This window comes from Lepisosteus platostomus, chromosome 9 (genome assembly GCF_059453375.1).
Source record: "Lepisosteus platostomus isolate fLepPlt1 chromosome 9, fLepPlt1.hap1, whole genome shotgun sequence".
Taxonomy (NCBI): Eukaryota; Metazoa; Chordata; class Actinopteri; order Semionotiformes; family Lepisosteidae; genus Lepisosteus; species Lepisosteus platostomus.
The window spans coordinates 24,905,755-24,932,695 of record NC_142619.1 but is presented as its reverse complement, the minus strand read 5'-3'; the positions used below and the strand labels follow the sequence as shown (position 1 = coordinate 24,932,695).

The 26,941-nt window shown below is 38.8% G+C and overlaps 1 protein-coding gene across 1 annotated transcript in view; it reads right to left on the bottom strand.

Moving 5' to 3' along the window:
• pawr (PRKC, apoptosis, WT1, regulator) overlaps positions 1-25,202 on the bottom strand; it is a 98,470-nt gene extending 73,268 nt beyond the window's left edge. The window contains exons 1-2 of the mRNA XM_088647273.1: positions 24,949-25,202; positions 23,760-24,554 (exon numbers count right to left, since the gene is read on the bottom strand). Coding sequence (XP_088503399.1) covers positions 23,760-24,374 — 615 coding nt within the window. The 5' untranslated portion in view covers positions 24,375-24,554; positions 24,949-25,202. The remainder of the gene's footprint in view (positions 1-23,759; positions 24,555-24,948) is intronic.
• Positions 25,203-26,941: the final 1,739 nt, after the last annotated feature.

The window sequence follows — 26,941 nt, the reverse complement described above, 5'->3', positions numbered from 1 at the left end:
TTTACAACTGATTTCTGTGTAATATATGCTAGGGATTTGTGCAATATATTTATAATGTGCAATGCATCTTTTGTGTTCTGTACATTCTGGTTTGTTTTGCATCTTGCAGCTGTTGCCTGGGAAAATAATTCCATCAACACTAAACCATCACATGTCTATGCTACAGGGTCCAACCTGTGTCACAAGCAGAGGTCTTCACCAGTCAAGAGAGCCCTGCAGTTTCAGTGGATGAAGCCCATTTCCACCCTTAGCAGCTCCTGTAGTCCTCATCGAAACATAACATTGCTGTAGCCATGGAGTGAAGATCTCCTTCTCAAAGGGATCTGCAAACAGCTTTGCATGCAGAGCCCACCTTACAGTACAAACAACTTCATGAGGTGGACTGCTTTTGTAAATGTACACAGCACATTTAATAAGGTAGTCCCATTAAACACAGCACTTTTGAAACTGCTTTACCTCTTCATTTGCTTTGCTAGGAGCCCAAAAGTGCAAGTCAAAAACAAAAATTAGCACACAGACAATAAATGAACCAGCACAGCAGATCAAATACAGAAACTCACATTTGCCAGCTGAGTTAATGGGGAATTCGTCAGACTACTCAATCCACACAATGCCAAAGGGATCTTTAACATAGTACAAAATGGTTACTTAAAGTACATAGTTATTAAGTACAAAAATAAACTTAAAGTTTCTATATTAGGCTGTAAACAACACATACAGTCTTTTTTGTGGTCACTTTCACAGTTTCACCCTTCAAAAATAAATATTAGGATAAAGGCAGCGCTGTCATTACTCTGTGGTATTTAAACGCCATTCAAAGAGCGCAAAACCCGTCATAATTAGGTCTCTTTAATTATAAATGAGACCTATTGTGAAAGTCAGTGAAAGTCAAGAGCCTAGGTGTCCTTCGGTTTCCATTTCAGCTCAAAACACCCCAGAGGGGAGGAGAGAAAACCTCTGATGAAACAAGTCAAAACACAATAACGCACATTCCCAGAATTAGCATCTCAGACCCTTAAACAGAGTGAAGATTATCAGTAAAACAGAATTAGGTCAGATATTTTTTCAGACTGTGACGGAGTTCAAAACCTGATATGTATTGTTACTAAATATCTTACTGCTACTCCACCCAAAAAAATAGCAGAACACAAGCCAACCACCGGAAAACAAAACAGCAAGACTACACAAACAAACATTAAGTACAGTCACCACTAGCAATGAATGCTAATAAGAAGTGCCAACTGTGTTCTCCCTTGAAAAAAAAATGTCCATTTGCATTTAAATGGATATTTAGATCTGTGATATGCATCTCATAGCTTTTTCCAAGATGCCAGAAATTAGAATGCTTTACACTCCATCAGGTTGCGCTTCATGAGAGTCAGATGGATGACATTTAAATGGATAACCCGCTACAAAAACAATTTAAAAATCGTAAGCAGGCTTTTTATCACAACTAACCACCAAAAATGATAAAAGCACTCGCTGAGAATAAAAATGACTACAATAATCAGAAGTCTGCCGAGACTGCATAAGGGTCACAAGTTAACTTCAAGTCATCTAAACCACAAATCACTCCGGATAAATGAATGCGAAACATGGCAATCTGCGGCTGACAGTCTAATTTAGAAATGAGCATTCCAGGAAGTTCACATGGGTTGTCCCTCAAGACCGCTGTCTTCTATGAACCCAAAAGTGACTCATAAGGTCAAGACAAGATCCGCACACTCTCTGGCAGTTTTAACAGGAGTTGTCTTGGCAGACGTTAGGTTATATACTGGGCAATCCAGTCCTGGTAAGCCCAAGCAAGGGCCGAGCAGTGGCTCTGTGGCTAAGGATCTGCGCCTGTGGCTGGAAGGTTGCCGGTTCGCATCCCGTGGCCGGCAGAGGAATTCTACTCTGTTGGGCCCCTGAGCAAGGCCCTTAACCCCAACTGCTCTATGGCCGCCATATAAATAGCCCAACTTATTACGAAAACATAGGTGTACGCTTAGCATAGTGATAAATACTTTATGAACAAGGCCCTTAACATGCACAAATTTGAAGATTATCTTTTTAAAATTAGCTTAACCTGTGTGTATGGTCACATTGTCAATTCCCCTGTGTTCCTGTGCCATTTCAGACTTGCCCTGGGAGAAGATGACGGCAGATTTGCACCATGAACTCTACATAGTCTCAATGGCAGACAGAAGCCTGAAACTACTGAAGACCGCAAGTGAAGGGAAGATCTTCAGGCCAAGTGCATTGTTATGCGTGAGAAACTAGGGGTTTCAAAGGTCAGTTCCCTTTGGGTACAGTGGTTGTCATCTCAGTCCTTAAAAAAAACACTGGAGTTCCACTAAGAAAGACTAAATCTATCCTTGCTCCCAGCCTGTGCACCCAGTTACTATTTATTCTGTGTCTTAAAGGGCCATCTCCAGAGAAAAGGGGATTGTGGATGTTGTTGATGACTCGTCTTGGAAAAGGATCAATTCCTCGTGTACAGAGGCAGGTTCATTGAATAAAGCAGTGAAGATGTGTGGGAAGATTATTCTAAGAAGCATTATTGGATACGCTTCTGTTGCTTTAATCTAGAAGGTTCACAGAACTATATAAAGGTCATAAAATTAACTTCTTTATTGCTGCATACAGCACAGTACAACATCTCATATAGGAGGCTAGATAGTGAGTCTAAATCTTTTCCACAGATTCATTTTTAATCAATAAATACTTCATTTGCCAAGCCAACTGAACTTGCTTCATATTTCTACATCCAAGAAAAATGTTACATAACATATCACGGAGCTTAGATTTAATATTTTATAACAAATGACTCATACTCTGAGTAAACAAAGGGGTTCCTTTCCCATGGAGCTAATTCAAAAACTGATTATATAAAATTAAAACGATTCAATTCTGCTGCACTTCAGACACTCTTAAATGTTCTCCAACTGACTGATGTTGTAAAATTCTAAATTTTACATCTTAAAGCATCCAAAGCATCTAAGCGAAATGGGAACATAAATCATTTAAGTACTCCTTGAGATTAATAAATTGGAAATAAAACAGTAGACCTCTTCTGGAATACTTAATGTGGTATACACAGCTGAAAGCATAGGACTGGTAGCAGTGACTATTAACAGTACCACTGTACAATGTATTTAGAAAAAGAGTCCAAACCTAACCACAGAATTCGATGACTTTACAATTATATTTTCTATAGTGTAGCAAAAATAATTTTGCAAATAAAAATACCTTATTAATATTCCAGCATGTGATGAGCCTTTTAGCTTTAGCGGAATGGTATTGATTGTTTCCCAGCTATCTTAAGAAGGCCATCAGCACACGGATGCAGAGCGGATCAAGACTGCTTGGCAAACAACTGTGGATTATTTCAAAACAAACTTGCTACCTCTGGAGTGTTGACTGACAAAAGACAGTAAACTTGAGAGATTAATAACGACATCCTGTGACACATTCAAAATTGAAAATTAAAGGTGATCCCCTAAACTGAATCTTAATGATTTTCCATTGACAGCTTATAAAGCCCATAACAATCAGCAACAAATCTTTATTTAAGTGTTTGAAGTAATTGTGTGAGACCATGGGTAAATGTTGGTTCTAGAAGATGGTATACTAAGGCTCAGGCGTTTTGGGTCATAAGCATTCTTAGCTTTAGGCCATGCTAGCCTCATGATTTGACACAGAATTAAAGTTAAACAGAAACATCACACCTAATCCAAAATACCGGCTTAGAGAGGACATTCTGACTAGCAATAGGATCCAGATTCCTCATGGTGACATTTTTATTAATTTAACTAGCAGAGAAAGGTTCAGATGTGCTGAGTGCTTTGAGATTTAATAAAATACTCAATTATTAATTATTTGGTCCTGGCTTAATTTCCCACTGCTGCTGAACATTTACATGTTGCACACTAATTAGTATAGCTCACAGTTTTAGCGGATGCAGGGCTAATGGGTCACTGGGTATTCTGTGTAGTTACCATTCAAAAAGGATAGATAACAGGATGGCCATTGGAGTTCAATTTTTAGTGAAAAGTTGAATAATTTCAAAGGGGTGTAGGGTTCAGAAATGCGAGGTTATGGGTTCAAACCCCAAGTGGGTCACTACTATCACACCCTTGAGCAATGTACTACATTCAGACTGTAAAGTAGCCCAGCTGTATAATTGGATACAAATGGATAAAAACAGCAGTGATATATTAATGATATGACCCATTCCTAAATACTATGTATGAACAAGTTATTTTCAGAAAATGCATATACACTAACATCAGCACCATCAATAGAAATCTTTTCTAAGAACAAAACTCTTAACACCATATACCACAATAAAAATGAATGATTGTAGGATTTTCAGGTGCCGTGGTTGGCATTACGGTCTCATAGAGCTGGGGCCCTGGATTCAAATCTGGATCTGGGGTTATCAGTGAGGAGTTTGTGTGTTTCCCCGTGTTCATGTGGGTTTCCTCCCAGTCCAATAACAGACTGACAGGTTAACTGGCTTCTGGGAAAAATGGCCCTGGTGCGAGAATGTGCCTGTTTGTGTCTGTGTCTACCCTGCGATAGACTGGTGTCCCATCCAGGGTGTATCCTGCCTTGCACCTCTTGCTTGCTGGGATAGGCTCCAGCTTCCTCATAACCCTGAACTGGAAAGAGCAGTTATAAAACGGATGGATGGGTTACAGGATTTTCAACATGGACATTTATTGCCATTTTAGCAGCTTATAGGAGAGGAGGACAAAAGGTTTAGATTAAGGAGGCCTAAAAGTACTGATCAGATGGAAGTATTTTTTAAAAGAAGTTCAAAAGGACTGAAATAGAAATATAAAAGGAACTAACGTGCTTCAGGCACATCTACTTTAACATTCATTTTAAGTACTAATGTTTGACATTTTAATAATGTTTCACTACTTTAATATTACTTTAGACTAATTCAGGGACAAAAAAAAAGTTGTCCTTCCACCTACGACCCACCTTTGTGGTTATTAAAACGTTCAAAGCCTAAGATTTGGTGGCAAAATATATTAAGAGACATCTGTGATGAAATAGGACATTAAGAGGTTTTACGTAATCCAAGAAACATTCCTATAGATATGCCTTTATGATGGCACAGGATGAAACCTGCTTATCTTCAAAGCACTTTCAAAATAATCCACATTATGACAAACAGACACAAATAAACAATAGGATGGTACATTTTGTTTGCCGGTCTGTTGGTTTTCTGAGAGGATATTGTGTGCTGGCACAATTAGAAAATGTTTTGCACAAGGCAGTGAGTCATTCCTGGTTTAAATATGTCTGAACATGGCTGGTCAAAAGCCAAAACAGGATAACATTAACAGTCATCCAGCAAAACCACCAAGTGAAAAATGTCATAGATTAAAACCAATTTTTAGTAAGACAAAATCTTCCATTTTCAAAAAAACAAACACCCTCTTTTTTTTTGTTCTGAACACCAACCAGCTTTTGTAACTTTGAACTTCTGTTCTCTTCATGGAACAGTAGGTGAAAATGTGTTTGTGAATTTGTACCAACTACCCTGAATGCACAGTTCACCAAACAATAAAGACTAATCTTTTCTTTCTGCCAAAAACAGGAAACATCCACTGCACATTATGCCTAGTTATATAAGCCAATGTTTTTTTCAGTGTGTAATCTTAGGAAAAAGACAACACTGACTTTTAAAGAGCATTTGTCTTCTTCGTGACACATGAACAGATGGTACTTCTCAACATTTTTTTAAGACATTTTTGCTTAGAATTGGTAAAGCATAGATCATTTTTCAGCAGCAAAGGAAACTTTGCAGAACTCAGCATTAACATGTTCCAGAAAAATAAGAACAAGATCAATTTTAAAGGCTCACGATCAACTCGCATTCTTGCGCTTTCAAACTTATGAGAGTAAAATGACCATTTGGACCGTTATTAGGAAGAACAAAGGAATATTTCTCTGAAAATAGAAAGATCATATGGCATAACATACGAGTAAACTCAAGTACTTCTGTGCCCAGTCCTGCTATACAGGGTTCAAAGTCAGATCAACTTGTTCTTTCAAAAAGTAGCTCAAGAATATCTAATGTATCGTTGCATTCTCCTGCACTGCATTTAATGAAGACTATGATGTGATAAGCATATTTCTGAAGCACAGATTTAAGCCAGAGTTTACAAGGATCCTGTTCTTTCCAGAAATTTCAGGAAAACACTTCAAAGACTATTCGTTAATCAAATGACCACTTTAAATAAGCTCCGTTTAAATGTGTCTGAACACGTCACATGCCTTCCTAAAAGGGAATAGGAAGGAAACATGCCATTATACCATCTTCAGAAACAGCTTCTGTCAGAATTCCCACTTGAAATTAATCTTTAAAGTAAAATCTATTGCTTGAAACTGGCTTCCTAATGATCTATTTAAATGTAATTTTAGTCACAAGCGATTAGAACACCCATCTTTGATACATTTTTTTAGCCAATACTGTAAGATAACAGTAGCTGGAAAGATCTGTGTACAGAGCTCTGGAGGATATAAATTGCAGGTTCAGTAGCAGCATATAGAAAGGTCACCTGTTCAAGTTGTGTGAGGGAGCATCCCATTCAGACATGAATAATAGACTAACTTCAGTGCTGTGGTCATCTGCGTCATGGCCAGTTATTAAGGCACACAAAGCCTTATGTTCTAGTGACTTATATTCCCTTCTCTGGAAATATCAAGGTATCTCAAAACATTATTCCTGAATATTTTGGGGGGCACCATACCCTAAAGATACTTTTATCCATTTTCTCTTTCACTATAGAATGGGAAGAGTCCAAGAAACCATATTTTTCTTTAGACATATATCCTACCAAACATATGGCGAGAAATATATAACCTACTGAAAAGATAACCCTCATTTCCTAGTTCTAGCCAATTTAAAATCAGTGCTCATTTAAGACAAGTTTCAAGTTTTCTTTTACAAACCACAAAATCAGCGGTTTCACAGGCAACTTTTGTACTCTTGCTGATGCCTAATCTGGCCACGACCTTGAAACAATTTTTATAGAAAAACGTTTTCTCTGGAATGTCTGTTTTGCCATTTAAGAATCCATATTACAAAACAAACTTTTTCAAGACAAAAGAAAACCAAGGACAGTCTGAAGTGGGAATTTTTATTTGGCCTTTAGATTTGATGCATGAAAGATAAATGCTTGCATGTCTAGGGTTACACAGGGAAGCAAAACACAATCCATTGTAATTTGAAGAGGTCAAATCATTTTGATGTGTGACATATTGGAGACACCTAGCGAGTCGCTGTTAATGCTGACCTATGAGTTTGACACTTGTTTTCCAATTTAATGTACATTCCTACATGACACGTCAACATCGGTTTTAACACTGGGGAAACCGGCTCCAAGAACCAATTCATCTGAATTAGTTGGTGCACAGAGATTCAAAGGTGTTACAAACTCAGTGCACAAGAAATTACAGTTACATCCACCATAGGATGGGATTTGTACAGAACTGTAGTATTTGAATACCACTCGCATATAAATATAAATATTTTTAACCTTAAAGATGAGAATTCCATGTGAACTGAAAAAAGCACTATTAATAAATTTCAATCACAAATATATGACATAGCATGAAGTCAACCATAAGCAAAGACTGCATTACAGTTCATTTTAATCAATGGAAAGATATTATTTAAAAAATCTTGGGTTTGATATATGGAGTTAATATGGGGCATGGTGATAAGCCTTGTGAAAGACTTGAAAAATAAGAACTCATGAAAATGCATTTTTATTAAATACACATTAGCAGCATTTAATCTATTAACTTGTGCAGATCAGTGCAGACAATAAACCTGTCTTTTCACAAATTTCCACATATTAAGGCAGGTCTATTTGAGTCTGGGCAAGAAACATATCACTGATATCCAACTCATACTACTTTTCACCCCTTCTGTGGACAGTGTGCTACATTTGGTCTGTTTTTACAGAGATGAGACTGTCAGATGGCTTGATACCAATGATGTCACAGCTGCATTCTAGGATGGCCAACACTGCAGTTTCCCTTGTCTCAATCTAGTGTAATATTAAAACAAGAATATGCCTATTACAAATGGTTCAGTGCATCATAATGATTGAATATATAATGGTTTTACTGACGGTTTACCATGTAATGCTGGAGAAAACATGTAAGTATTACAGATATAAAACCAATTAAAACCCTTTTATGGATCACCTGTTTTCAGAAAAACAGTAACCCATAGATCGACCACAAAATAATTAAAATAGAAAATGAAAAAGCCCAATAGGACTGGAAGACAATTTGAAGGACTTTTAAAAATAATTAATATATCTGAAGGGAAAATACTTTAAGCAAAACAGGACAATTCTGGAAATTTTGAAATGCAATTATGTTACCAATCAAGAGTTGAAACAGGTTAACGTCTAATAAAAAATCATGTCAATCTCATTTCAGCTTCCTAAATTTTACCCTTGACTCTTCAAATGCCTACGATAATAGAAGATTCAGAAAATAATACTTGTAGAGCATTACTAGCAAAGAAAAAAATGTGCTAAAGAGAACCAACTAAATAAGAGGTTAAATTAATATTATGAGCATGTGTGAGCCTTATTTTAAAGACACTATTTCAAGGGTGCCTTTCAGAAACCAAATCTTAAATACCCCTTAAATCTAAAAAGGATTTTTTTTTATACAGGGAGGATATTTAAAGTAATACATTTGCAAAGTGAAGTTCCAGGGGGAAAAACATGCCCACTAATTAGAGTCCTTTTGGTAACAGGATATCCTCTGCAGCTAGCAGTGCCAGTTTGGCCTCAAAGACGCCCACACTGGGGGCACAGTGTGTGCTGAAACATATCTTGAGGTGCTATGATTTGTCAGATCTCGAAAGACAATTATGACCATGACTGTGTCATTTCTACCACAAGGCTATGTTGTGTTCATCTAACAACACACTGCTACAAACCTATCTGGATCTAAGAGGAGATCCTATCCACACATGTTCAAAATATTTTTGCAGCGAGCACTGCATGCCTGACAGTAGCACCACCTTTTACAAACAAGTCCCACAGTTATCTTTGTCAGCAGGCAATTGTTTTACTAAGAGAACAGTTGTTCACAATGGCACTCCTCATTGATTTCTTTGGAATGAGAAATTCTTTTTCAAACTCACATTTGATGTGTTTTCCAGGATGACGCATGAATCGGTTTCTCTGTATTGTTTGAAATGGTTTTAGTTGGGAGTCCAAATCCTGCCATTGCTACATCAGAGGGGATCAATCAAGAATATTTCCAAACAATTCTTTAGTGGAGTACTGCACAGTCTTCTGAAAACAGATGTGTATATGCAGTATTGCTACAGGTTTTACCAACAAAATACATCATGAGAAGTTAGTTGTAATTATTGATTACTTCAAAAAAAAACTCATTCTTCACATGATCTGCTTTGAACGCAATCCTGTAAAGAGTATTTCCCCAAAGGAAGTAGAGTTCTGGCTGAGCTACTCAACAATTGAAGATAGTTACTTTAGAAAAAACAAATTAAGAGCACACATTCTATTCTGAGATTTTACAAATTACAATCAGCTCCACTTTGGAATGTAGTCCACACTTAACATCTGTGAATCACAACTCCAGGATTGTTTTGAACTTTAAAAACCTAATGCTAACGTTTCATAAATATGAACTCTAAAGTAATACATTTGGGGTGTTTTTTTACAATCCTATTTTCATAGGGATTAAGGTTCTAAGCAGCTAATGGGGGGGAACATGCTAATTAAAAACAATGCTAAATCAGACCCGAATCAATATTTCCATACATGAACGTGCACACAACCCTTATGTGGTACCCGTTCCAGGCTCAATCCAATACTCTATATCAAAGCAAAAATTATGTTGGTTTCTACTACCAAATTGGCGATTTAACTGACTTTCTGCTGAAAGAATTGATAAATGGTTCATGAATTCTAGTTAATATTCTTGTTCTATTTACCATAAAGAACTAGTGTTATTAACAGAGGACAGTGCTATCCACACATTAGGATCTACACTACCCCCTTCCAAGATGTATTCATTCAGGTATTGTAGGCTGAACAGTCCTTCTAATCAAAGTACAGAAAACCACCTTTACCAAAAGTGTATACATGTGTGCACATTAAACACCAGTAAAGAAACACCGGTTTTCATAATAACAGAAAATGTGATGGCCCTGGGGAAAAACTGTTTTAAATCTGTAGAAACTCCCCATCTGGGGCATAAGAACGATGCTACTGGAGCATCTGTGAATGCACAAAGGTAGTGGTCTCCACCTTCCAGTCTACCTTCTTGGAGCAAAAAAAAAAAGCAAGGTCATTTTTTAACATAAAACCTTCTGACTTTGAACTCTATCTGAATTGTTCAATACAGGGCTTGAGGTGGGTTTGGTGTGCTTCCTGAAAACTTTTATGGCGAAGAATGAAGCTTAAATAGCTTGCATGACTAGTCAAACTACCTAAATAGGTACAATTAAACTGCTCAAACACCGCAACCATCACATTTAATAATTCAATCCATGGTGAGGAATATCACTTCCAAATGCATAAGAGCTACAAGTTCATTGTGTAAGGGATTTTAAAATGAACAACCTGGGGTAAATCATTTTAAAAAGTGAGCAGTTGCCGTGATCCATGTGCTATGTAAAGAATCACATTCCCTCCAAATTAATTTTTAAAAGGATCTTTCCCAAATGCTGCATTGAATATTGTGCTATCTCAATATACCCCATTTCCCATTCTTTATTTGTCCACCCTTGCTTATCACTTCTTTTAAAGAGATTTTGGAGTACGACAAACAAATATTTAGTGTATTTAATTAAACTAGTGGGTGGGTTTAGAGATGTGGACAGGACTCATCATAGTTAACAAGTTATTAGTTGTTACAGCCCTCTGGGTTCTTGAGAATGTTGATTGAGAATAACTGAGATGCTGTGCTTCTTCTGTCTCCTGTTGGGGCTGTGTAGTTTGGGTGCTTGGAGATACTCCTGACACAGCTGTTCAAATCACGGGTCTGAACACTACATAAACCACAGAAGTGCCATTCCTTGCTTCTTAAGGACTTATGTCTATCACTTACAAAGGATCCTGGGGACTACAGGCTGTAATAGGACACAGTGTACAAACCTCTTAGAGTGGCATTCATTACCCTGCATACTCAATAGTGCTCAAATCCCTTACCAAGGGCTGAGACTGTTACACAGCAGGTCTGCAGTTCATCTGGGCTGTACAATGCTGCTGTTCACTAGTACACTTGAAAAGGCAGGCCGAATCCTGGGTTTTAATAATACACCAAAGAAGAAGGAAGTCACAGAGGACATGTTCATACTTAAAAAAACAGGATGCCCTCTCAACATCAGAATTCTCAATCTTTTTTTCTTACAACTTGTTTCAGAAATGCTAAAAGCTACTTTCAATGCAGCATCAATGTATATTAAAGATAACCCAAGGACCTAAAAACTGCATATGGCTTTGTGGGAATCTGGTCACCTTTGAAGTCACTATTGCTCCAAGCCATAACTATTTTACATAGTTCACATTTATCTTTAATAGTTCAGTCTTTTCCATTTCAGAGTTATTTCTTCTACCTTTCGGCAACAAAGTCAGAAGTGCTCAAGACCTCTGGAGACAAGAAGCTATAACAAAAAATAATCTGGTATTCGATTTTTTTTTCAGCTTTTGAACTGAGAAAGATATTGAGGGAATTGAGCCGCTTAAGAACGTTACCCTACAGTATATGTGAAATGAAAAGGTAATGGCAAAGTGTTACTGCATGAAAGTAGCATTATTAAATACAGTTAGAAGTAGGGCAGACAATTCTGGTTCAGAAAAAGGGTTTGACCCTAATACAGGTTAAACAGCGGAGACCACATCACGTGCAGCCATTTTCAATATAGAATGGTGTATATTGAGAAAGCCTATGCATGACATTCCTGCTTTGCGTAACCTCGAATTTATTGTTGCAAACAAGAATCCAGATGGTAGTCCACACAGCAGAAACTGTCACATTTACCACAAGCCGACAACTTCAAACCACAGTAACCTGCAGCTAAGATCATGTGCCCCATTCTGTCGAGGGAGGATGCCAAAGCTGTGGTTCATACTCATTTCAAAGACAGTCATCATGGGTCAGGACTGAAAAGACGGACTCCTTTGTGCAGTCATTAGAGCAAAAGAAAGAGAATACGGAACGTGTCGCGTTTCCCCACTGTCAGGGGTGCAACTTCAAAGAACGTCTGCGTCCTGCCCTTTCCTCCTGAGCTGACAGAAGCTGACTTTTACCGGCTCTCCATATTAAAAGAAACATCGGCCTGGAATGCGTTTGGAGGCTTGACGTCGAACCGAAAGGTGTGTGTCTGAATTAGGCTGAAGAGGAGCTGCGGGGAAAGAGAAACGTTCTTGAACTGCAGAACAAAAGTTGCAACGCTTCTTAACCTTGTGCCAGGTTTACAAATGTCACAACAACGTGATATGACTGAAATCTGAGACATTCTTTTGCGCCAGCAGAAATTAAGCTACCCAATGCACTTATGATAGGTGATTGTTTCCTATCATGTTGTACACTGTATTCAAATACACCTGGGGCAGCACAGTGGTGAGATGGTTAGCACAGCTGGCTCACAGTGCTGAGGCTGGGTTCAGCTCCGGACCTGGGGTGCTATCTGGGCGGAGTTTGCATGGTTTCCCCGCGTTTGCGTGCGTCTTCACTGGGTGCTCCAGTTCCTCCCACATTTCAAAGGTAGGTTACCTGGCGCCTGGAAAAACTGGGCCTGGTGTGATTGAGTGCGTGTGTTAGGGTGTATGCGTGGGTACATCCTGCCCTGTGCCGGTTGCTTGCTGAGGTAGTCTCTGGCTCTCAGGTGACCCTTAATTGAATTAAGCGGCTAGAAAATGGGACGGGTGAAATATACCCTAGTATATTGGGTAAAGGTCTTAAATGTAAAAAAAAAGTGTCATTAAAGTTAGCGGAGATAGAGATCACCATTAAAAGTTGCTTTGTTAAGAATAGGCAAATGCTGGGAGTACCCCCACTGGGATGTCCATATAGACAGCAGGAAAAGCATAAAACCCCCAACTAATCTTTGTGAGTTCTGCTTCATGCTTCTGTTTGGATTAACACTGCTTTGCCTCGTGCCTCACGGCACCCTAAGGGGAGAGAGTGCTGGCTGCTGCTGGCCCGCCTGTCAAAAGCTTAAGAGTCAAACAGGCGTTGTGTCTGTAAGAGAGAGCAATCCTGCCCATTGTCTTTAGATAGCGAAAGGGGGAAACGAGCCTGGAATCCCTTCTGTTCAACACAGAGGTGCCACAACTGCAAAGCAACAGGTTAACCTTCCACTCCTACTCGTCCAGACAGCGACAATCCTTTCTTTTAACTCGAGTGCAGACCCAAGGCAGAAGTTTTATGCACGGTGCGCTGGGGCAAGAGCCGATTGTTGCGTTTCATCAAAGGCTCGCAGAAATGTGGCAGAAAAGGCAGCCTAGATAAACACAGCTGAAACCTCTCAATCCCTCACTCCCACATAAAGCAAAACAGACCAGAGCTGCCGAGATTCTTCAGCCGCCCCCTCCCTGCGTTTGCTGAAGCCCACACGAGAACATCTTTTCAAGAATGCCTTTCCGAAATCTATTCCCCCCCCCCCCCCCAGCAGCCTTATCGTTACAAACTACCCCACTAAAGCAAATTTACAACATAGGATAGTATTAAGTGAGAGGAGGATTGCACCACACTCCAACAACTCTTTGGGTAACAAAGTGTCCCCTGTTCTTGGTTTTAAATGGACTTCCAGAAGCAGGAGGCAATCTTTTGCCAAAGGGCAAAGAAGGTTTTGGGCTAATTAGGTGAACGGCACATTCCCTTTCAGCCTCTTTTATCTGGTCTTCTAGTACATTGCAAAATTATTTCAATTAACTCTTTTTGGATTTCTGGGGTCTGGAAAGAATTGTCATTGGCAAAAGAAATATTTCTGGCCATTTGTCTTGCCTGACACTCAGTCACCTAACATGTATATTCAGGATTTTGTATCAAGTATAAAAGGCAAGGCAGCGACAACATTAATTTCAATTTGAATATATTATAATGTTTTAAAAAGTTCCCATTTTTTATTTAGCTTTAATGATATTAAACCATTGTAGCACAGTACTAATAAATTAAATGCTTCCTACCTTACTGGTAGTCAAGCTCAGGTAAATGAATGTTTGAAAGAATGAAAACTACAATGTTTACCTTATAAACACTGACACATGACCTTTACTTTGTATTGATTTGTTGTGTTGCTAAGATACCTTGCATTCACCCACTTACACTAAGTCACAAACACAGAAAGCATCACACAGCTTTTTTTTCTTTTGTTTTCCCACATAGGTTGCTACATACTTTACCACAATTACGTACATTTTAATAGCCCAGTTCGAAGTTCTGAAACATTAAAAGAAATTGGATCTTATGTGGCGGTTATGCCGTTTGGTGTGTGTTGCACCATGTCAAGAAAGAAATCTCGCATTACCCCGGGGGAGTGAACTCTTTCTGTGCAGACCCTGTCCTTCAGCCTGTTTCATCTATTTGCCTCCATTATTCTTCTGTAATGAATATAAACAGACAGGCCCAATGCCTAATCATGCAAACCGGCCTGATTACCGCTGACTCACAAATCTGCCCACATTAGTCCAACCTAATGCTGCTGAACTAACAAGAATGTTGAGCAAACAAGTTACATTTACACACTGATAATGAAACCAATGTGTAACACTGAGCTAGATTTGAAAAAAAAGGTCAGACGTAGCAAATCAGCACCATGGCCCTAATCCTCTGTTTCTATGCTGCCACCGGCGGCTCTGAGGCACCAAATTCTTTGAGCAGGCTATCCAGGGATGGCTTTTCGAACTTTTCGATGGCGTTTCTCCCTTGTACCCACAGCACCGCTGTCGTGTGGGAGAGACGCGAGGCAGAACTGGCGTGTGTGTGTGTGGGGCGGCGCACATTACTTAACACAGCAAGAGGAGGCGTGCAACAGAAAAATAGGATCATGCTGGGAAGCTTCCTTTTTGCTGGCCTAAGCTACAATTTCTGGAACACAAAAATATATGTAACAAAGTAATGAAAGTACACATTACAGGACAGTGCCCACAGACTATAATAAAGTAGAATAACAAGTATTATTATTACAAGTATTATTTCCTAACAGCTTCATCCACAACAGGGCCACAGGGGAGCTGGAGCCTATCCTTGTAAGCAATAGGCATAAGGCAGGATATACCCTTTACAAGTCACCAGTCCATCACAGGACAGACACAAACACAAACACGCTCGCAACAGGGCCTATTTTCCAAAACAAAACAGTTATCCTACCAGAATGTCTTTGGATGTAGGAGGAAACTGGAGCACCTGGTGACAAGCCATGTGAACAAGGGGAGAACAAACTCAATTATTGATATTTATCTTCATAATTAACAATATACAATTTTATTAGTACTTTTCCAGACAGAAGAAAGGACAGGGATAGAATGCCTAAATCTTGCTTGTCCAGAATTACTATTTCAAAGACAGACATAGGCTATTCATGCTGGAGTATTTTGCAGGTGTTGTTTAAGTCTAATTAAAGAGGAGCAAAGATCAAAACATTTCCCTTTACTACTGATGAACGACTAGTTGCCTGGCTTCCTAAAGCTATCAGGCAAGAGAACTGAAACTACGTATAAGCTGCAGATGTCCATTATAGCTGCACGACACTGTACCGTGTGATGAAATGCTCAACAATACTACTGGTCACATTAAAAGCACAACTGAGCTTCTGGCATAATCTCCAGCTATAGAATCGTGATGCTTTTCCTTATGCTTTTATCATTCAAAAGAGTGCTGTGCTTATGGGCGTCTACAGAAGGCACTTCAGAATACATAAAGCTCGTTTATGACAGGCCTCTATAGGGATTGTTTAAATACGGAAATTCTAAATATTAACTTTAACTGCAAAGTCTCAAAATTAAAGAAATACAAATGAAAGTGAAGAAAAACATGCAATTACACAAACTAATACTCTGCGAGCAAGTGGTCCGCCTGATACCAAAAATACAATGAGATCAGAGGTCTGAGCTAAATGCACTGGTGACTAACGTTTCAGTAGTATGCAATTTCAGTAATTTATTACCAGTTCAAAATACCAAAGGTGGGAAATGATTAAATGAAGCAAAAATAACCTGGAAACCAGAAGAAATAGTACTTAACTGCAAAGAAACTTCTAGTACACAGCAGCAACTGAATCACACCCCCCACATGGCATTTGTCTCACTGTGAGACCAGGTGTAATATTTGTTAAATACCACTGCATTCCTAAAATTGAGCTTTTAATATACTGACTAGGGAAATACTCTGCCACCTGCCCATAATAAAGTCCTGTTTTAACTTCCACTGAAAACAAACTTCCTGTTGCTCAATATCGACACACTCCAATGTGAAAAATGTTCTCGTGATTTCCAAAAAAAGCAACAGACATAGCTTCTGCTATGAAGATTCCCCATGACACAAGCAGAGATCAAGACTTCACAACAAGGGGCGCCTCCGAGATTTGGTAATGAATAATCAGCCTTTTGCGGGAAACAAAAAGGCTTTACCTGGTAAGTGACGAACAGCATTCCTTACATGCGCATGGTTTTAGATTTTTAATCAGTTGGTTCAAGCTCAAGAACAAAACATTTTTAAAACTAGAAAACAGTGAAGTGCACTTGATTATATGCAGTAACCTGACAGATGGCAAAGAAAAATCTAAGTTAAAACACTGCCTCACTAAACCAGTTCAAATCGTTACCTTGTACAACTGCCCTGAGTCACAGATCTTTCACCCCATGTTCAAAAGCAAATAAACCTGATCCCTTCCACATTAAGAAACAGGGAGCTTTTAAATACAGCAGTCCCCATATTTAATTTCCAGATTACTTAGTGGTGTACTACTGGGCGATGAATACGAAAGCATTAATGAAATACCACCTGTACAATCTTACCAGTTTCAAGTATTCTTTTTACCCATCATCAAGAAGCTGCACTTACTTAAAGGCAAATGACGTCAAAGAATGTCACTGAACGTGGAACGTACCTCTGCCAAGGTATCCATCGGGTGAAATGACGGGTAGCTACCCAGGATGAAAATGTTTAGGGAACCCCACCCCCAACCAAAAACCCCAAATTATTATTTTTTATTGCAGTCATGGACAATTTAAAGAGATACTGACTACACATGCCACCATAAGGAAATACACTGAACTCTTCAGCATTCTCAAACATTGCAAAATAAAAAAAGACGCACTGCATTCTGGGAGTGAGAAAGCGCAGCAAATTGGTGTGATAATCATATTGGACAAATCTGTGTTCACACTGAAGGAATAGTCAGACCTTACTTTTCTACACATATCATAATTTAAAAGTGCTCCCAGTTAGTAATGAGCATTTTTCAAATGTCAGTCTGACACTCGCTCCATCTGTATTGTCTTGGAGACTTCGAGGTGCTTGTGAGGCAGCAGTGTGAAACTCGCTATCAGCTATGTATATTACACTACCTTCGCTATAGGGTATTCTACTGATCAGGACTGTATTTTCCAATCACAACAGTGTGATGTTATCACACTGGCAACAAAAGCTGCTAATACCTGTATTAGGAGGCTGGAAATTCCCATTTGACTGGCCCGGATTAACATTAGGATGAAGATCAGATATTTGGCTGGGAAGAATTTCAAGAAGAGTGTGGCACAGTGGTTAACACTGCTGCCTCACAGCACTGGGGCCCTGGGTACAATTCCAGACCTGGTATGCTATCTGTGTGGAGTTTGTATGTTCCTGTGGGTTTTCTCAGGTGCCCTTGTTTTCACCCACAGTCCAAAGAAATACTAGTAAGTTATGAAGTAGAGTTTCTGTGGAAATTGGGCCTGGTGTCAGTGCGTGTGCGTCTATGTCTGTGTGTCTGCTGTGTGATGGACTGCTGTCCCGTCCAGAGTGTATCCTAACTTGCGCTTGTTGCTTGCCAAGAAAGGCTCCAGCTCACCCACAACCCTGTATTGGCCCTGTATTGGACAAAGCGGTAAGAAAATGGATGAATGGAATTTCAAAGAGAAACCACTTGTTAACAAATGAAAAGTATGCATAACAATTAGAGCGATGAGCAACTCCAACAACAAAATCCTGGGAGAGTGCAACAACTCCTACGCCGAATTTCAATATATCACATGTAAATGTGAAGTGCAAGCAAAAGAAAAACATGTTCATTCATATTCTCTTGCCCTAAGGCGTGGGTATAAGCATAATGAATACATAAAATGCCAAGGTTTTTATTTATTTTTTCATATATAAAGTATTCTATTCTGCCGATTATTCCGCACATCAGAGTTTCTCCATTTTGTGTTGGAAAACCAAAAAAAAACAGAAAACTTTTTAATGACACCTATTAGCAAAGGTACAAAAAATAAATATTAAGAAAAAATGTTATACTATATCAAAACCGACTTAACACAAACAGCATATAATCAATTAATCGCAGAGGAGAAGACAGATATGAAGTACACTCTCTGAGCTATACAATTTAACTTTTCATTAATCAAATTCCTGGTAAACAAATACTGATGGTCTATGCAGCCAAATGTTTATATATAGTTCTACAAGATATTAGGTATACTGTATATATATAAGTATATATCCTGTTGTCTGTAATTTCATGTAAAGTATCATACTTATGTGCTTATATATTTTTAGAAGCAGAAAAATAGTATTTATCCTGGTTTATATACACTCCTAAAAAGGATCATACTTGAAGAGGAGAACATCTGCTTTTTCTAAGACACGCAAAGTGGAATTTTCTCTCCTAATGTGAAAGGCCTCCCCATTAACCTTGTCATTTCCTAAAAGCAAAAGCCTGCTCCCATTCATCACTAGTTTCCTCCAGAGCATCCCAAAAATTCTTTCTGCCATTTCATTTAAATGCTTTTCATTCCTTTATTTCCATTAAACCCACTATGTCATTTGGTCACAGAGATTATGGACAAATACTACAGATTTTTTTAAACAGTAAGGGCTTAGAACTGGTACATTTTAATGGGAAAGAGGGGAAACAGAGAGCCCCTGAAAGGAACAACTCCTAAAAAAAGAACAACTTACCTAACAATGACTAAACCTCTGCTGTTTTTCCAGATCCGAGGTAACCTGCTCTGCAGAAGGGATTTACAAGCCAGCTATTCTACCCAACACATTTTTGTCCTTGACTTTCAAATACAGGAAGACGTAAGATTTCTCTGACAAATTCTGGAGAAAAGAAGTGCGAAAACAATTCAGCAACCTCATCGTTTTAGATGCATACACATAAATCCCACATTACTATTAAAAAGCAGAGGAGTTCTAAGAATTCCTATAAAGATCATATAGGCTGCACTATGTATTAAGTAACTTCTAGGGAAGCATTTATCAGCGCTTCCAAGGAAAAGAGCTATGAAAATCACCATTTCTTTATTTTACTTTTCAGTTCTGGCATTTCACTGCCTTACTTGTTTGGGCGTGTGTTGACATTTCTCTTCCCTAGACAGTCTGCAGAAGCAATATAAAACGCTAAGTTTAGGATGCAGTTGAAGTGTCGCATTTTAAGGGAAGATTATGCCACAAATATTCAAGGCACTGGTTAAGACTTCACCTACAAAACTGTACACAATACTTGGAAAACCCACAACAACAAAACATATATATTGCACCTCTAGAATCAGTCTAAAGCTGAAAGTTTTTCCTGGCTTAGAAAGTAATGTTCTGTATATACCAGGGTAAAAGAGCTGAACCATTTTGGTCTTAACCGGGGAAATAAAAGCAACTTGATTCAAGTATTCAAAACCCTCAAAGTTCTTGACAAATGCAACCCAATGGACTTCTTCAGAATCAACAGTGAAACACGAACTAGAGAACACAAGTGGAAACTACAAGGAGCGACTAGGAGACTGTTGTTTTTATATCAAGTGTTTTGGGTGCCAGAAACAAGATATCCAGCCGTGCTGTTGAAGCCAGTACCCTGTTTCAAGAAACAGCTGGACAAGGTCCACAGTCCATAGCAAACCAAACAAGCTAGGTGGACCGAATTTCCTCCTCTGATTTCTAACCTTTATTATGTTGTTCGGATCAAATAAAACATTTTGACGGCAGCACGTTTTGCAGGCAATGGTGCGGGCATGTGAAGGAAGTTTAAGTGCTGTTCAATTTGCAAATTAATGCACAAGTTAATCCATATAAAATTAAAGCTGTCACATATCGTCAGACACCCAATTGACCATGAAAGTACATTAACAGAATCTCTTGCAGAGGTCGCTGAATCTACCAATTAATGCAACAGTTATTTAATAAAACAGTGGCAGTAAGAAGTGACAGCAATAAGCACATTTGTTAAAGGGAAAGCACCAGGAGAGGTTTTAGAGGAAACCCAAGGAAACTATCGGGTAGGGTGATTTATGAGAGACTTTTGGAGGTGAATGAGTCGCATCCCAGGGGAAAATCAACACAGACTTGCAAAAGGAGAACAAAAAAAACACTCGCCACTGTTTGAGGAAATAGCAAAAGACAATTAGAAAAGCAATCAGAGGGTGGCATCAGAGCAGTACAGGAAACACCCAGGAAAACCATGGCTAGGATGCGTAAATTATGTAAACCAAAGTGCACAAGTCACCTGTCACTTTATTTTTTGTATGTAGAAAGCCTTTTGTAGATATTTAGTCAAATCCATCTCAAACTCCTAATTGATATCATGGTTATCTAAATAAATGTGGGCTGAAACATGACTTAAGAACACATATGTGCAAATAAAATAGCAGGTTCTTCTATCAATGCAGTGACCCCTTCTGTAACTAAGGGAGAACAATAATGAGGTGATGGCAAAGCCTCAGCCAATGGACCTGCTTCTGAAAGTGCCCTCTTCCTCCTGGAAGTACGAGTCTCTTTTGAAAGCAGCGGTCTTTCTTTGTTCTCTGAAGAAAAACTTGTAAACTGGCCCCTCAATAGGAAATAAAAATGATGGGCAATTTGCCTACAGTGAATTATCAGACCAAGAAATCTATCACAAAGTAGTCAAAAAAACCTAAATAATATTCTAAAAAATTTCAACTGACATCATATATAGGTTAAAAACAGAAACAGTTCAATTAAAATTAACTGTGATGAAGTGAAATAACATTCTACAGGGGGAAGAAATGTCCATTTTGGAATTGATTGCCAACTAAAATCTTTGATTCTACCTCTAAAATTACAGTATGCAGAAATTTGAATACTGGACTACTTAATGTCTCCTTTAAATTTACTTCCAGAACTACTACAGAAAACCTCAATACCAGTCTATTTCCATAGTCAGACTACAGAATCTGAGGCCATTTTGCTTCTTTTCCAGTTCTGTATTCCAAGAACTCTAAACAATTTAAATAATCAGCACCACCAATTCATTACTTTATGAGTGTTATGATTCACCTCTGACTTACATAAAACTCTAAAAGCTGGCGTTATCTCCAGGAGTAGTCTAACAAAATCCCTTATCTAAAAAAAGCAGAAGTCCTTTACAACAGCACTGTCATTTCCCAGGCCTGTCAAACAGAAGCTAAGGAACATTACAGAAAACCTGTATTTAAAGCAACAGGTACGAAGGTACCACTTATACTTAACTTAAAGACTGGTTGAGCAGAAACAGCCCAGTGATGCCTGGGCTCAGGTCTGGGGCAGATTAACAAGCTTGCATCCCATCATCAACCGGCAGCCACTGGCACAAATGGGTTTTTGCATTAGTTCTTTGAGCTGCTCAGTAGTTGTGATAAATGGCTTTTAATGGCCTGCAACCTACAGATAGACCCCAGGCAACAGTTATTAGGGAGATCCACTTCAGTACAGAACAAAATGTTGCTTCAGTAAGAAAACTACATGAACTACACAAATAGTGTGAACCCAACGTCCTGGTTCATTCAGTAACACTGCATGTAACACAGCGAATGAAAAGGTGCCAATTCACAAACTTTTTTAACACAAATTCAAGATGATTTGGTCCAAACATTGTGTTCTCCTGCATTCTAAAGCTATGACAAAACGCAATGTTTTATTATTAGCTTTCAGGTTAGGTTTCTTTCTACCGAACGATGATGTAAGAATGGCACAGAGAGGAATAAAAGGTTTCATAAGGAGCATGAACATTTTCTTCAGGTCAAAGTTCTCCAGAGGAACAGATATAGACAGCTCTGTCAGAAAAGGAGGACTCAAATGTAACATGATAGCCTAGTGTCCTGGAATGTTTAAAGACTAACTGAAAGTTTGCAGACTGAATACTTAACTGAAACGCAATTATCTGTACATGCAGAACCTAACAAATGTGTTTTTTTTTATTTGCTCTTAAAACATTAAATGTATGCATTGGAGCACTGGTTCCCATAAGAATGAAACATTCACATACATGAATGAGCTATCATTAATTGTAATGTTAATGACCTGTAGCACTCTGAAAACAGCTCTACAATCATCATAGAGAAAACTTTCATAAGCACTACATTTTATGCTGCCTTAAGAAACAGCATAAAACATGCTAACCAAAATATTTTGAAATATGTCTTCCACGGTAGCAAGGTTATTAAAACCGTGGGACATAATTCCACATATTTGGCATAGTATTTTTTTGCAACATAACATTATGGCCTGGCCAAAACCCAGTTTTTAAACACTTGAGTTTGGTACCTTGTCTAATGACAGGATATCTTAGCCAACTGAGCCTACTGGTCAACTTCCAAAAGAAACTACCCAGAACCTAATAGCTCTTGGGCAACTGACCAAAGTTTTGGTCCTACTGTCTATAAATGGGACAACGTGACAAATCTAACTGAAATATTAGGTTTGAAACTGACTACACAGCCAAAACCATACATAAGAAGTATTTTTCATCGTGATCCAATTTAATCATAATTCCAACATTTAAAGCATGGACAAAAGCATTTGTATATATCAAAATATGGTATTGATTAAGTTTCTTAACATGCTGCTAATACTGTGTTAGTCACAGTTGCTTATTTCTCACTGTTTATTGGCGCAATACCAGTACATTTATAGTAAACTTTAACTGGCACATACAATAACAAACGTGAGACATTTCGGCTGGTTATTATTAAAACTTGAAGTAACAAATCCAGCCTTAGGAATTCAGCTGTCTTCCGGTTTGTAGGTTCATTACATACCCAAAAAGAACATATCCATTCATTACATACCCATGGACTAAAAAAAAAATATGTCAATACAGGCGATTTTTTACACATTCGATTTACAAAGTCATCAATTGAGATACGTGAGTGAAAGCAGAAATGCCAACCACGTAAAAAATGCCAGTGTTTTCAGGTATGTCACGTGTATAAAGTTATTATTCTGTTTCCTGCAGAAATAATGGATCACCGGTATTAAAAACTTCACTAACACAATAGACGTGGTATTTTTGGCGCATTTGTTTTCACATCTCTTGCATTCTTTAATGTTTAGTGATTGCTAAGGATTATAGTGGCGGCCTTCCCGGCGATAACCTTAAGCCGTAGTACACGTATTTCGCTTCGACTACTCGTGAAAACACATAACTTCCGTATGCAGGTTGTCATATAAAAAATACCGCTCTAACCGACTGTATTATCAAGAGCAACAGCCACCCCTTTACTTGCCAGTGGCTTGAGGTGTGACAGAACAGGGGAAAAATGAAACTTCTCACTTTTCCTCACCTCGTTGGAAGGTATGCTGACAACACCTGTAGATCTGCGCTTCTCTCGGAGCTTCCTTTTCTCTATCTGCCCCTTTCCCTTTCTGGCGCTTGGGCCCGAGCTCTTGCTTTTCTCTTTGCCTTTGCTTGAGATCGATGCCGGGGACGGGGACCGATCTTTGTCGCTGTCGTTGCACACGATCATCCCGGCGCACTCGGGCTGCGGGGTGCTGGGGACCTTCTCCGGCGGCGGAGACTTCTTCAGGTTACCTCCAGCAGGATCGCCTCCCCTGCCCGCGGCCGCCTGCTGCGGGTCATCCTCCATCCTCCTCAGGGCTGAGGAAGACGAGGATCGAGCCATCGGGAGAGAAGAGGAGACGCAGTTGAAAGAAGAAGAAGAAACAACTACGCGATCCGGATTCCCATTGTTGTTCAACTCGCCGCCCGGAGAAGTTGGACTTCTCGACTCGCTGTTGCTCGTCACGACCGCAGAAGGTGCCGCCGTGTTACTGCCGCTGTTCCCACCGGTAGAAGCAGCAATATCCCCAAGCATTTTAGCCCTCATTTTCTCTCGCTTGGCTTTCCATTCTTCGAGAAAGTCTGTCGTTGTACTTGATCTAAATCCACCCGTCGCCATGTTACTTATTTTAGGGGCTTAATCGGTGTTTATTTTATGGTGCCGTATTGTTTTTGTTGTTGTTGGCTTAATCAGCGGTGCTGCGTTGGGAGAAAACTTTTCCTCCTTCTTGATAGCGCTTTGCACTTAATGCCCCCACATTCCCCCGAGTGCAAATCAGCAGCAGATACTCGAAGGCGGCTAAGAAAAAAAAAAGATATGGGAAAGATCAATAAGAATATAGAGTCAAAGCGTGTAGTTGTGCAACTTATTTCAGACCAAACAAAACAATGCAATCGTGCAATAAAGTCGTCTGATAACGTGTACTGTTTCTGCGAGGAAAGTACTGAACACCTTTCTTATTAGTGCTTAACTAGTTAGATAGGCCGGTTAACTTGTACCTGTTGCGTTTTCCCACCACATATCGCAGGTCGCTAGTTAGTACCCGAATTTCCAAACTTTACTCTAAAACTTTTCCTGTAGTTTTTCTGCCATACAGCGCTTACTATTTAATAACCGATAAGACAGCATATTTAGCACCACGTCTCAGGGAGTTTATCATAACAATATGCTCAGGTTTTTAGACATTTCCTACCTGGTTTTTCACGCAGCAGTAGCAGCGCCTCAGGTGAACAGCCCGGTGGAGAGAAACGCTCTTCACTGGCAAGTTCGATCGCACAGGCAGGGAGCAGCGCTCAGCCCGCCCCCCCGCATAGCTTCTCCCCGAACAAACACGACTAGATACGAAGAGCCGATCGCCTGGGAAGACTACTGACTACTTTAATCGTTAATTTATGACTTTTCTCTTCATCTTATCGCGTTGGGTTTCATTTCGCTTGTGCAGCGAGTTGAACGTTTCAATAAAGGACCTGCAGTTTAAATCTGGAATAAACTACTTTCGTGTGAACTTGTAAACCAAGGAAATGCGTCTAAAATTCCTTGGCGACAGTGTTGTACTTGTAGCATTTAGATTTGTTCCTTTGCAGTTATAAAGCAATTATATATGAATCAGGAACAAATAAAAGTTGCTCAATTGTTTACAGAAATGGAGTCATCATTTTACCAAACATGGGTTTGTAAGTTTTAACGTTGCTGCTTTTTACTGTTGAACAAATCTGATCTTTTTTTTTTACTGACAATTATTCTCTAAGGATTTCTGACAAATGGCGGCGAATGATCCACTGCAATGCCAAGAAAAGTTATTCTCTTCCTGTAACGTTGTTAGAAGTGTGAAACAGGATAGAGTTGTGCTCTGCAGCAAGCACTTCAACAGAGCTATCAGGTAGCTAGCTACTCCGTCATCAAAATTCAATCGACCAATTTACTCATCTTTTTCTCTCAAGTCAAAAATGTTTCGTCGTGTCTCCCCCTACTTGCACAGTAAAACTCATTCCATGAAAATTATTATTGGCCATATCATACAATCTGATGATTTAAAGCCCCTTTCATTATGACTTTTTTTTTTGCTGAAAAAAAGTTTAACCCATGTAGAACTGTTACAAAACAGTTGAAGAAATGTTACAAACAAGAGGTGGTTATTTGGCTCATCGATTTGGTTGTAAGTAGGCAAATGATCAGAGCATCTAATTCAGCCAATTCTTAAAAGAAGCCCAGGTTGTTACTGTACATCTGTAGTCTGTTACAGACTTTTACAACTCTTTGTGTAAAACAGTGCCTCCTGGTCTCAGTTCCAAATGCTTTTTCCCAGTAGTTTCTTCATGGGCCTTTTATTTGGTCTTGATGGTTAGTTCTGAATTCCATTTGGTACACTTCAGTAATGCTTTGTGAAAGATTTTGAATATTTGAATCAGGTCCCCTTGTAATCCTGCCTTTAAGACTAAAAATGTTCAATTCCTGGAACCTGTGAGAGGCTACAAGAGTATGATATTCCTTTAAGCCTTGTAGATTCCAGAGTACTAAGATCTATTTTCAAAGTGTGGTGACCCAAACTGTGCACAAATATTCGAAAAGAGATCTTACTAGGGCATTAAATATATATTTTATATTCCTTGATGTACTTTGTATACTTTTGACTATGTATTCTAAATTCTTTTTGCATTTTTATCATGTCCCCATGTTTTATAGAAAGCAATGTGTTAAAAACACCTATTTTTTCAGAGGCTTGCATAGCAGTGTTTCTTAATTTCTATCATATAGCAAAACAAATTCTGTAGTTTACAGAGACTGTGTGTGTATAGTATGTAGAAGATTGACAGTACATTGTCATAGACATGAAGAATGGCCCAAAACACACGTGCATCCAAGGAGTTCAACGGGAGAAAAGGTGTTATCTTACAATTCACAATTGAAATTCACAATTCAAAGAGGCTGCAGCAAAATGATTTTAAAAAATTAAACAAAGTGTCTGATGAGGTCAATGGGTTGCAATTATTATCCCATATACATTCTGAAATGTACCTAGAGTAAATGTGTCCCTCAGCAACTTGAAATCACTGATCACTGGGTTGAACACAAAGTCAGTTTGGTTTTGTTCAAATATGATCAAATGTAGGAATTAAATAACCCCCCCCCCCCCCCAAAAAAAAAAAAAAACACGCTCATATTAATCTCTTGATAACAAATTCAAA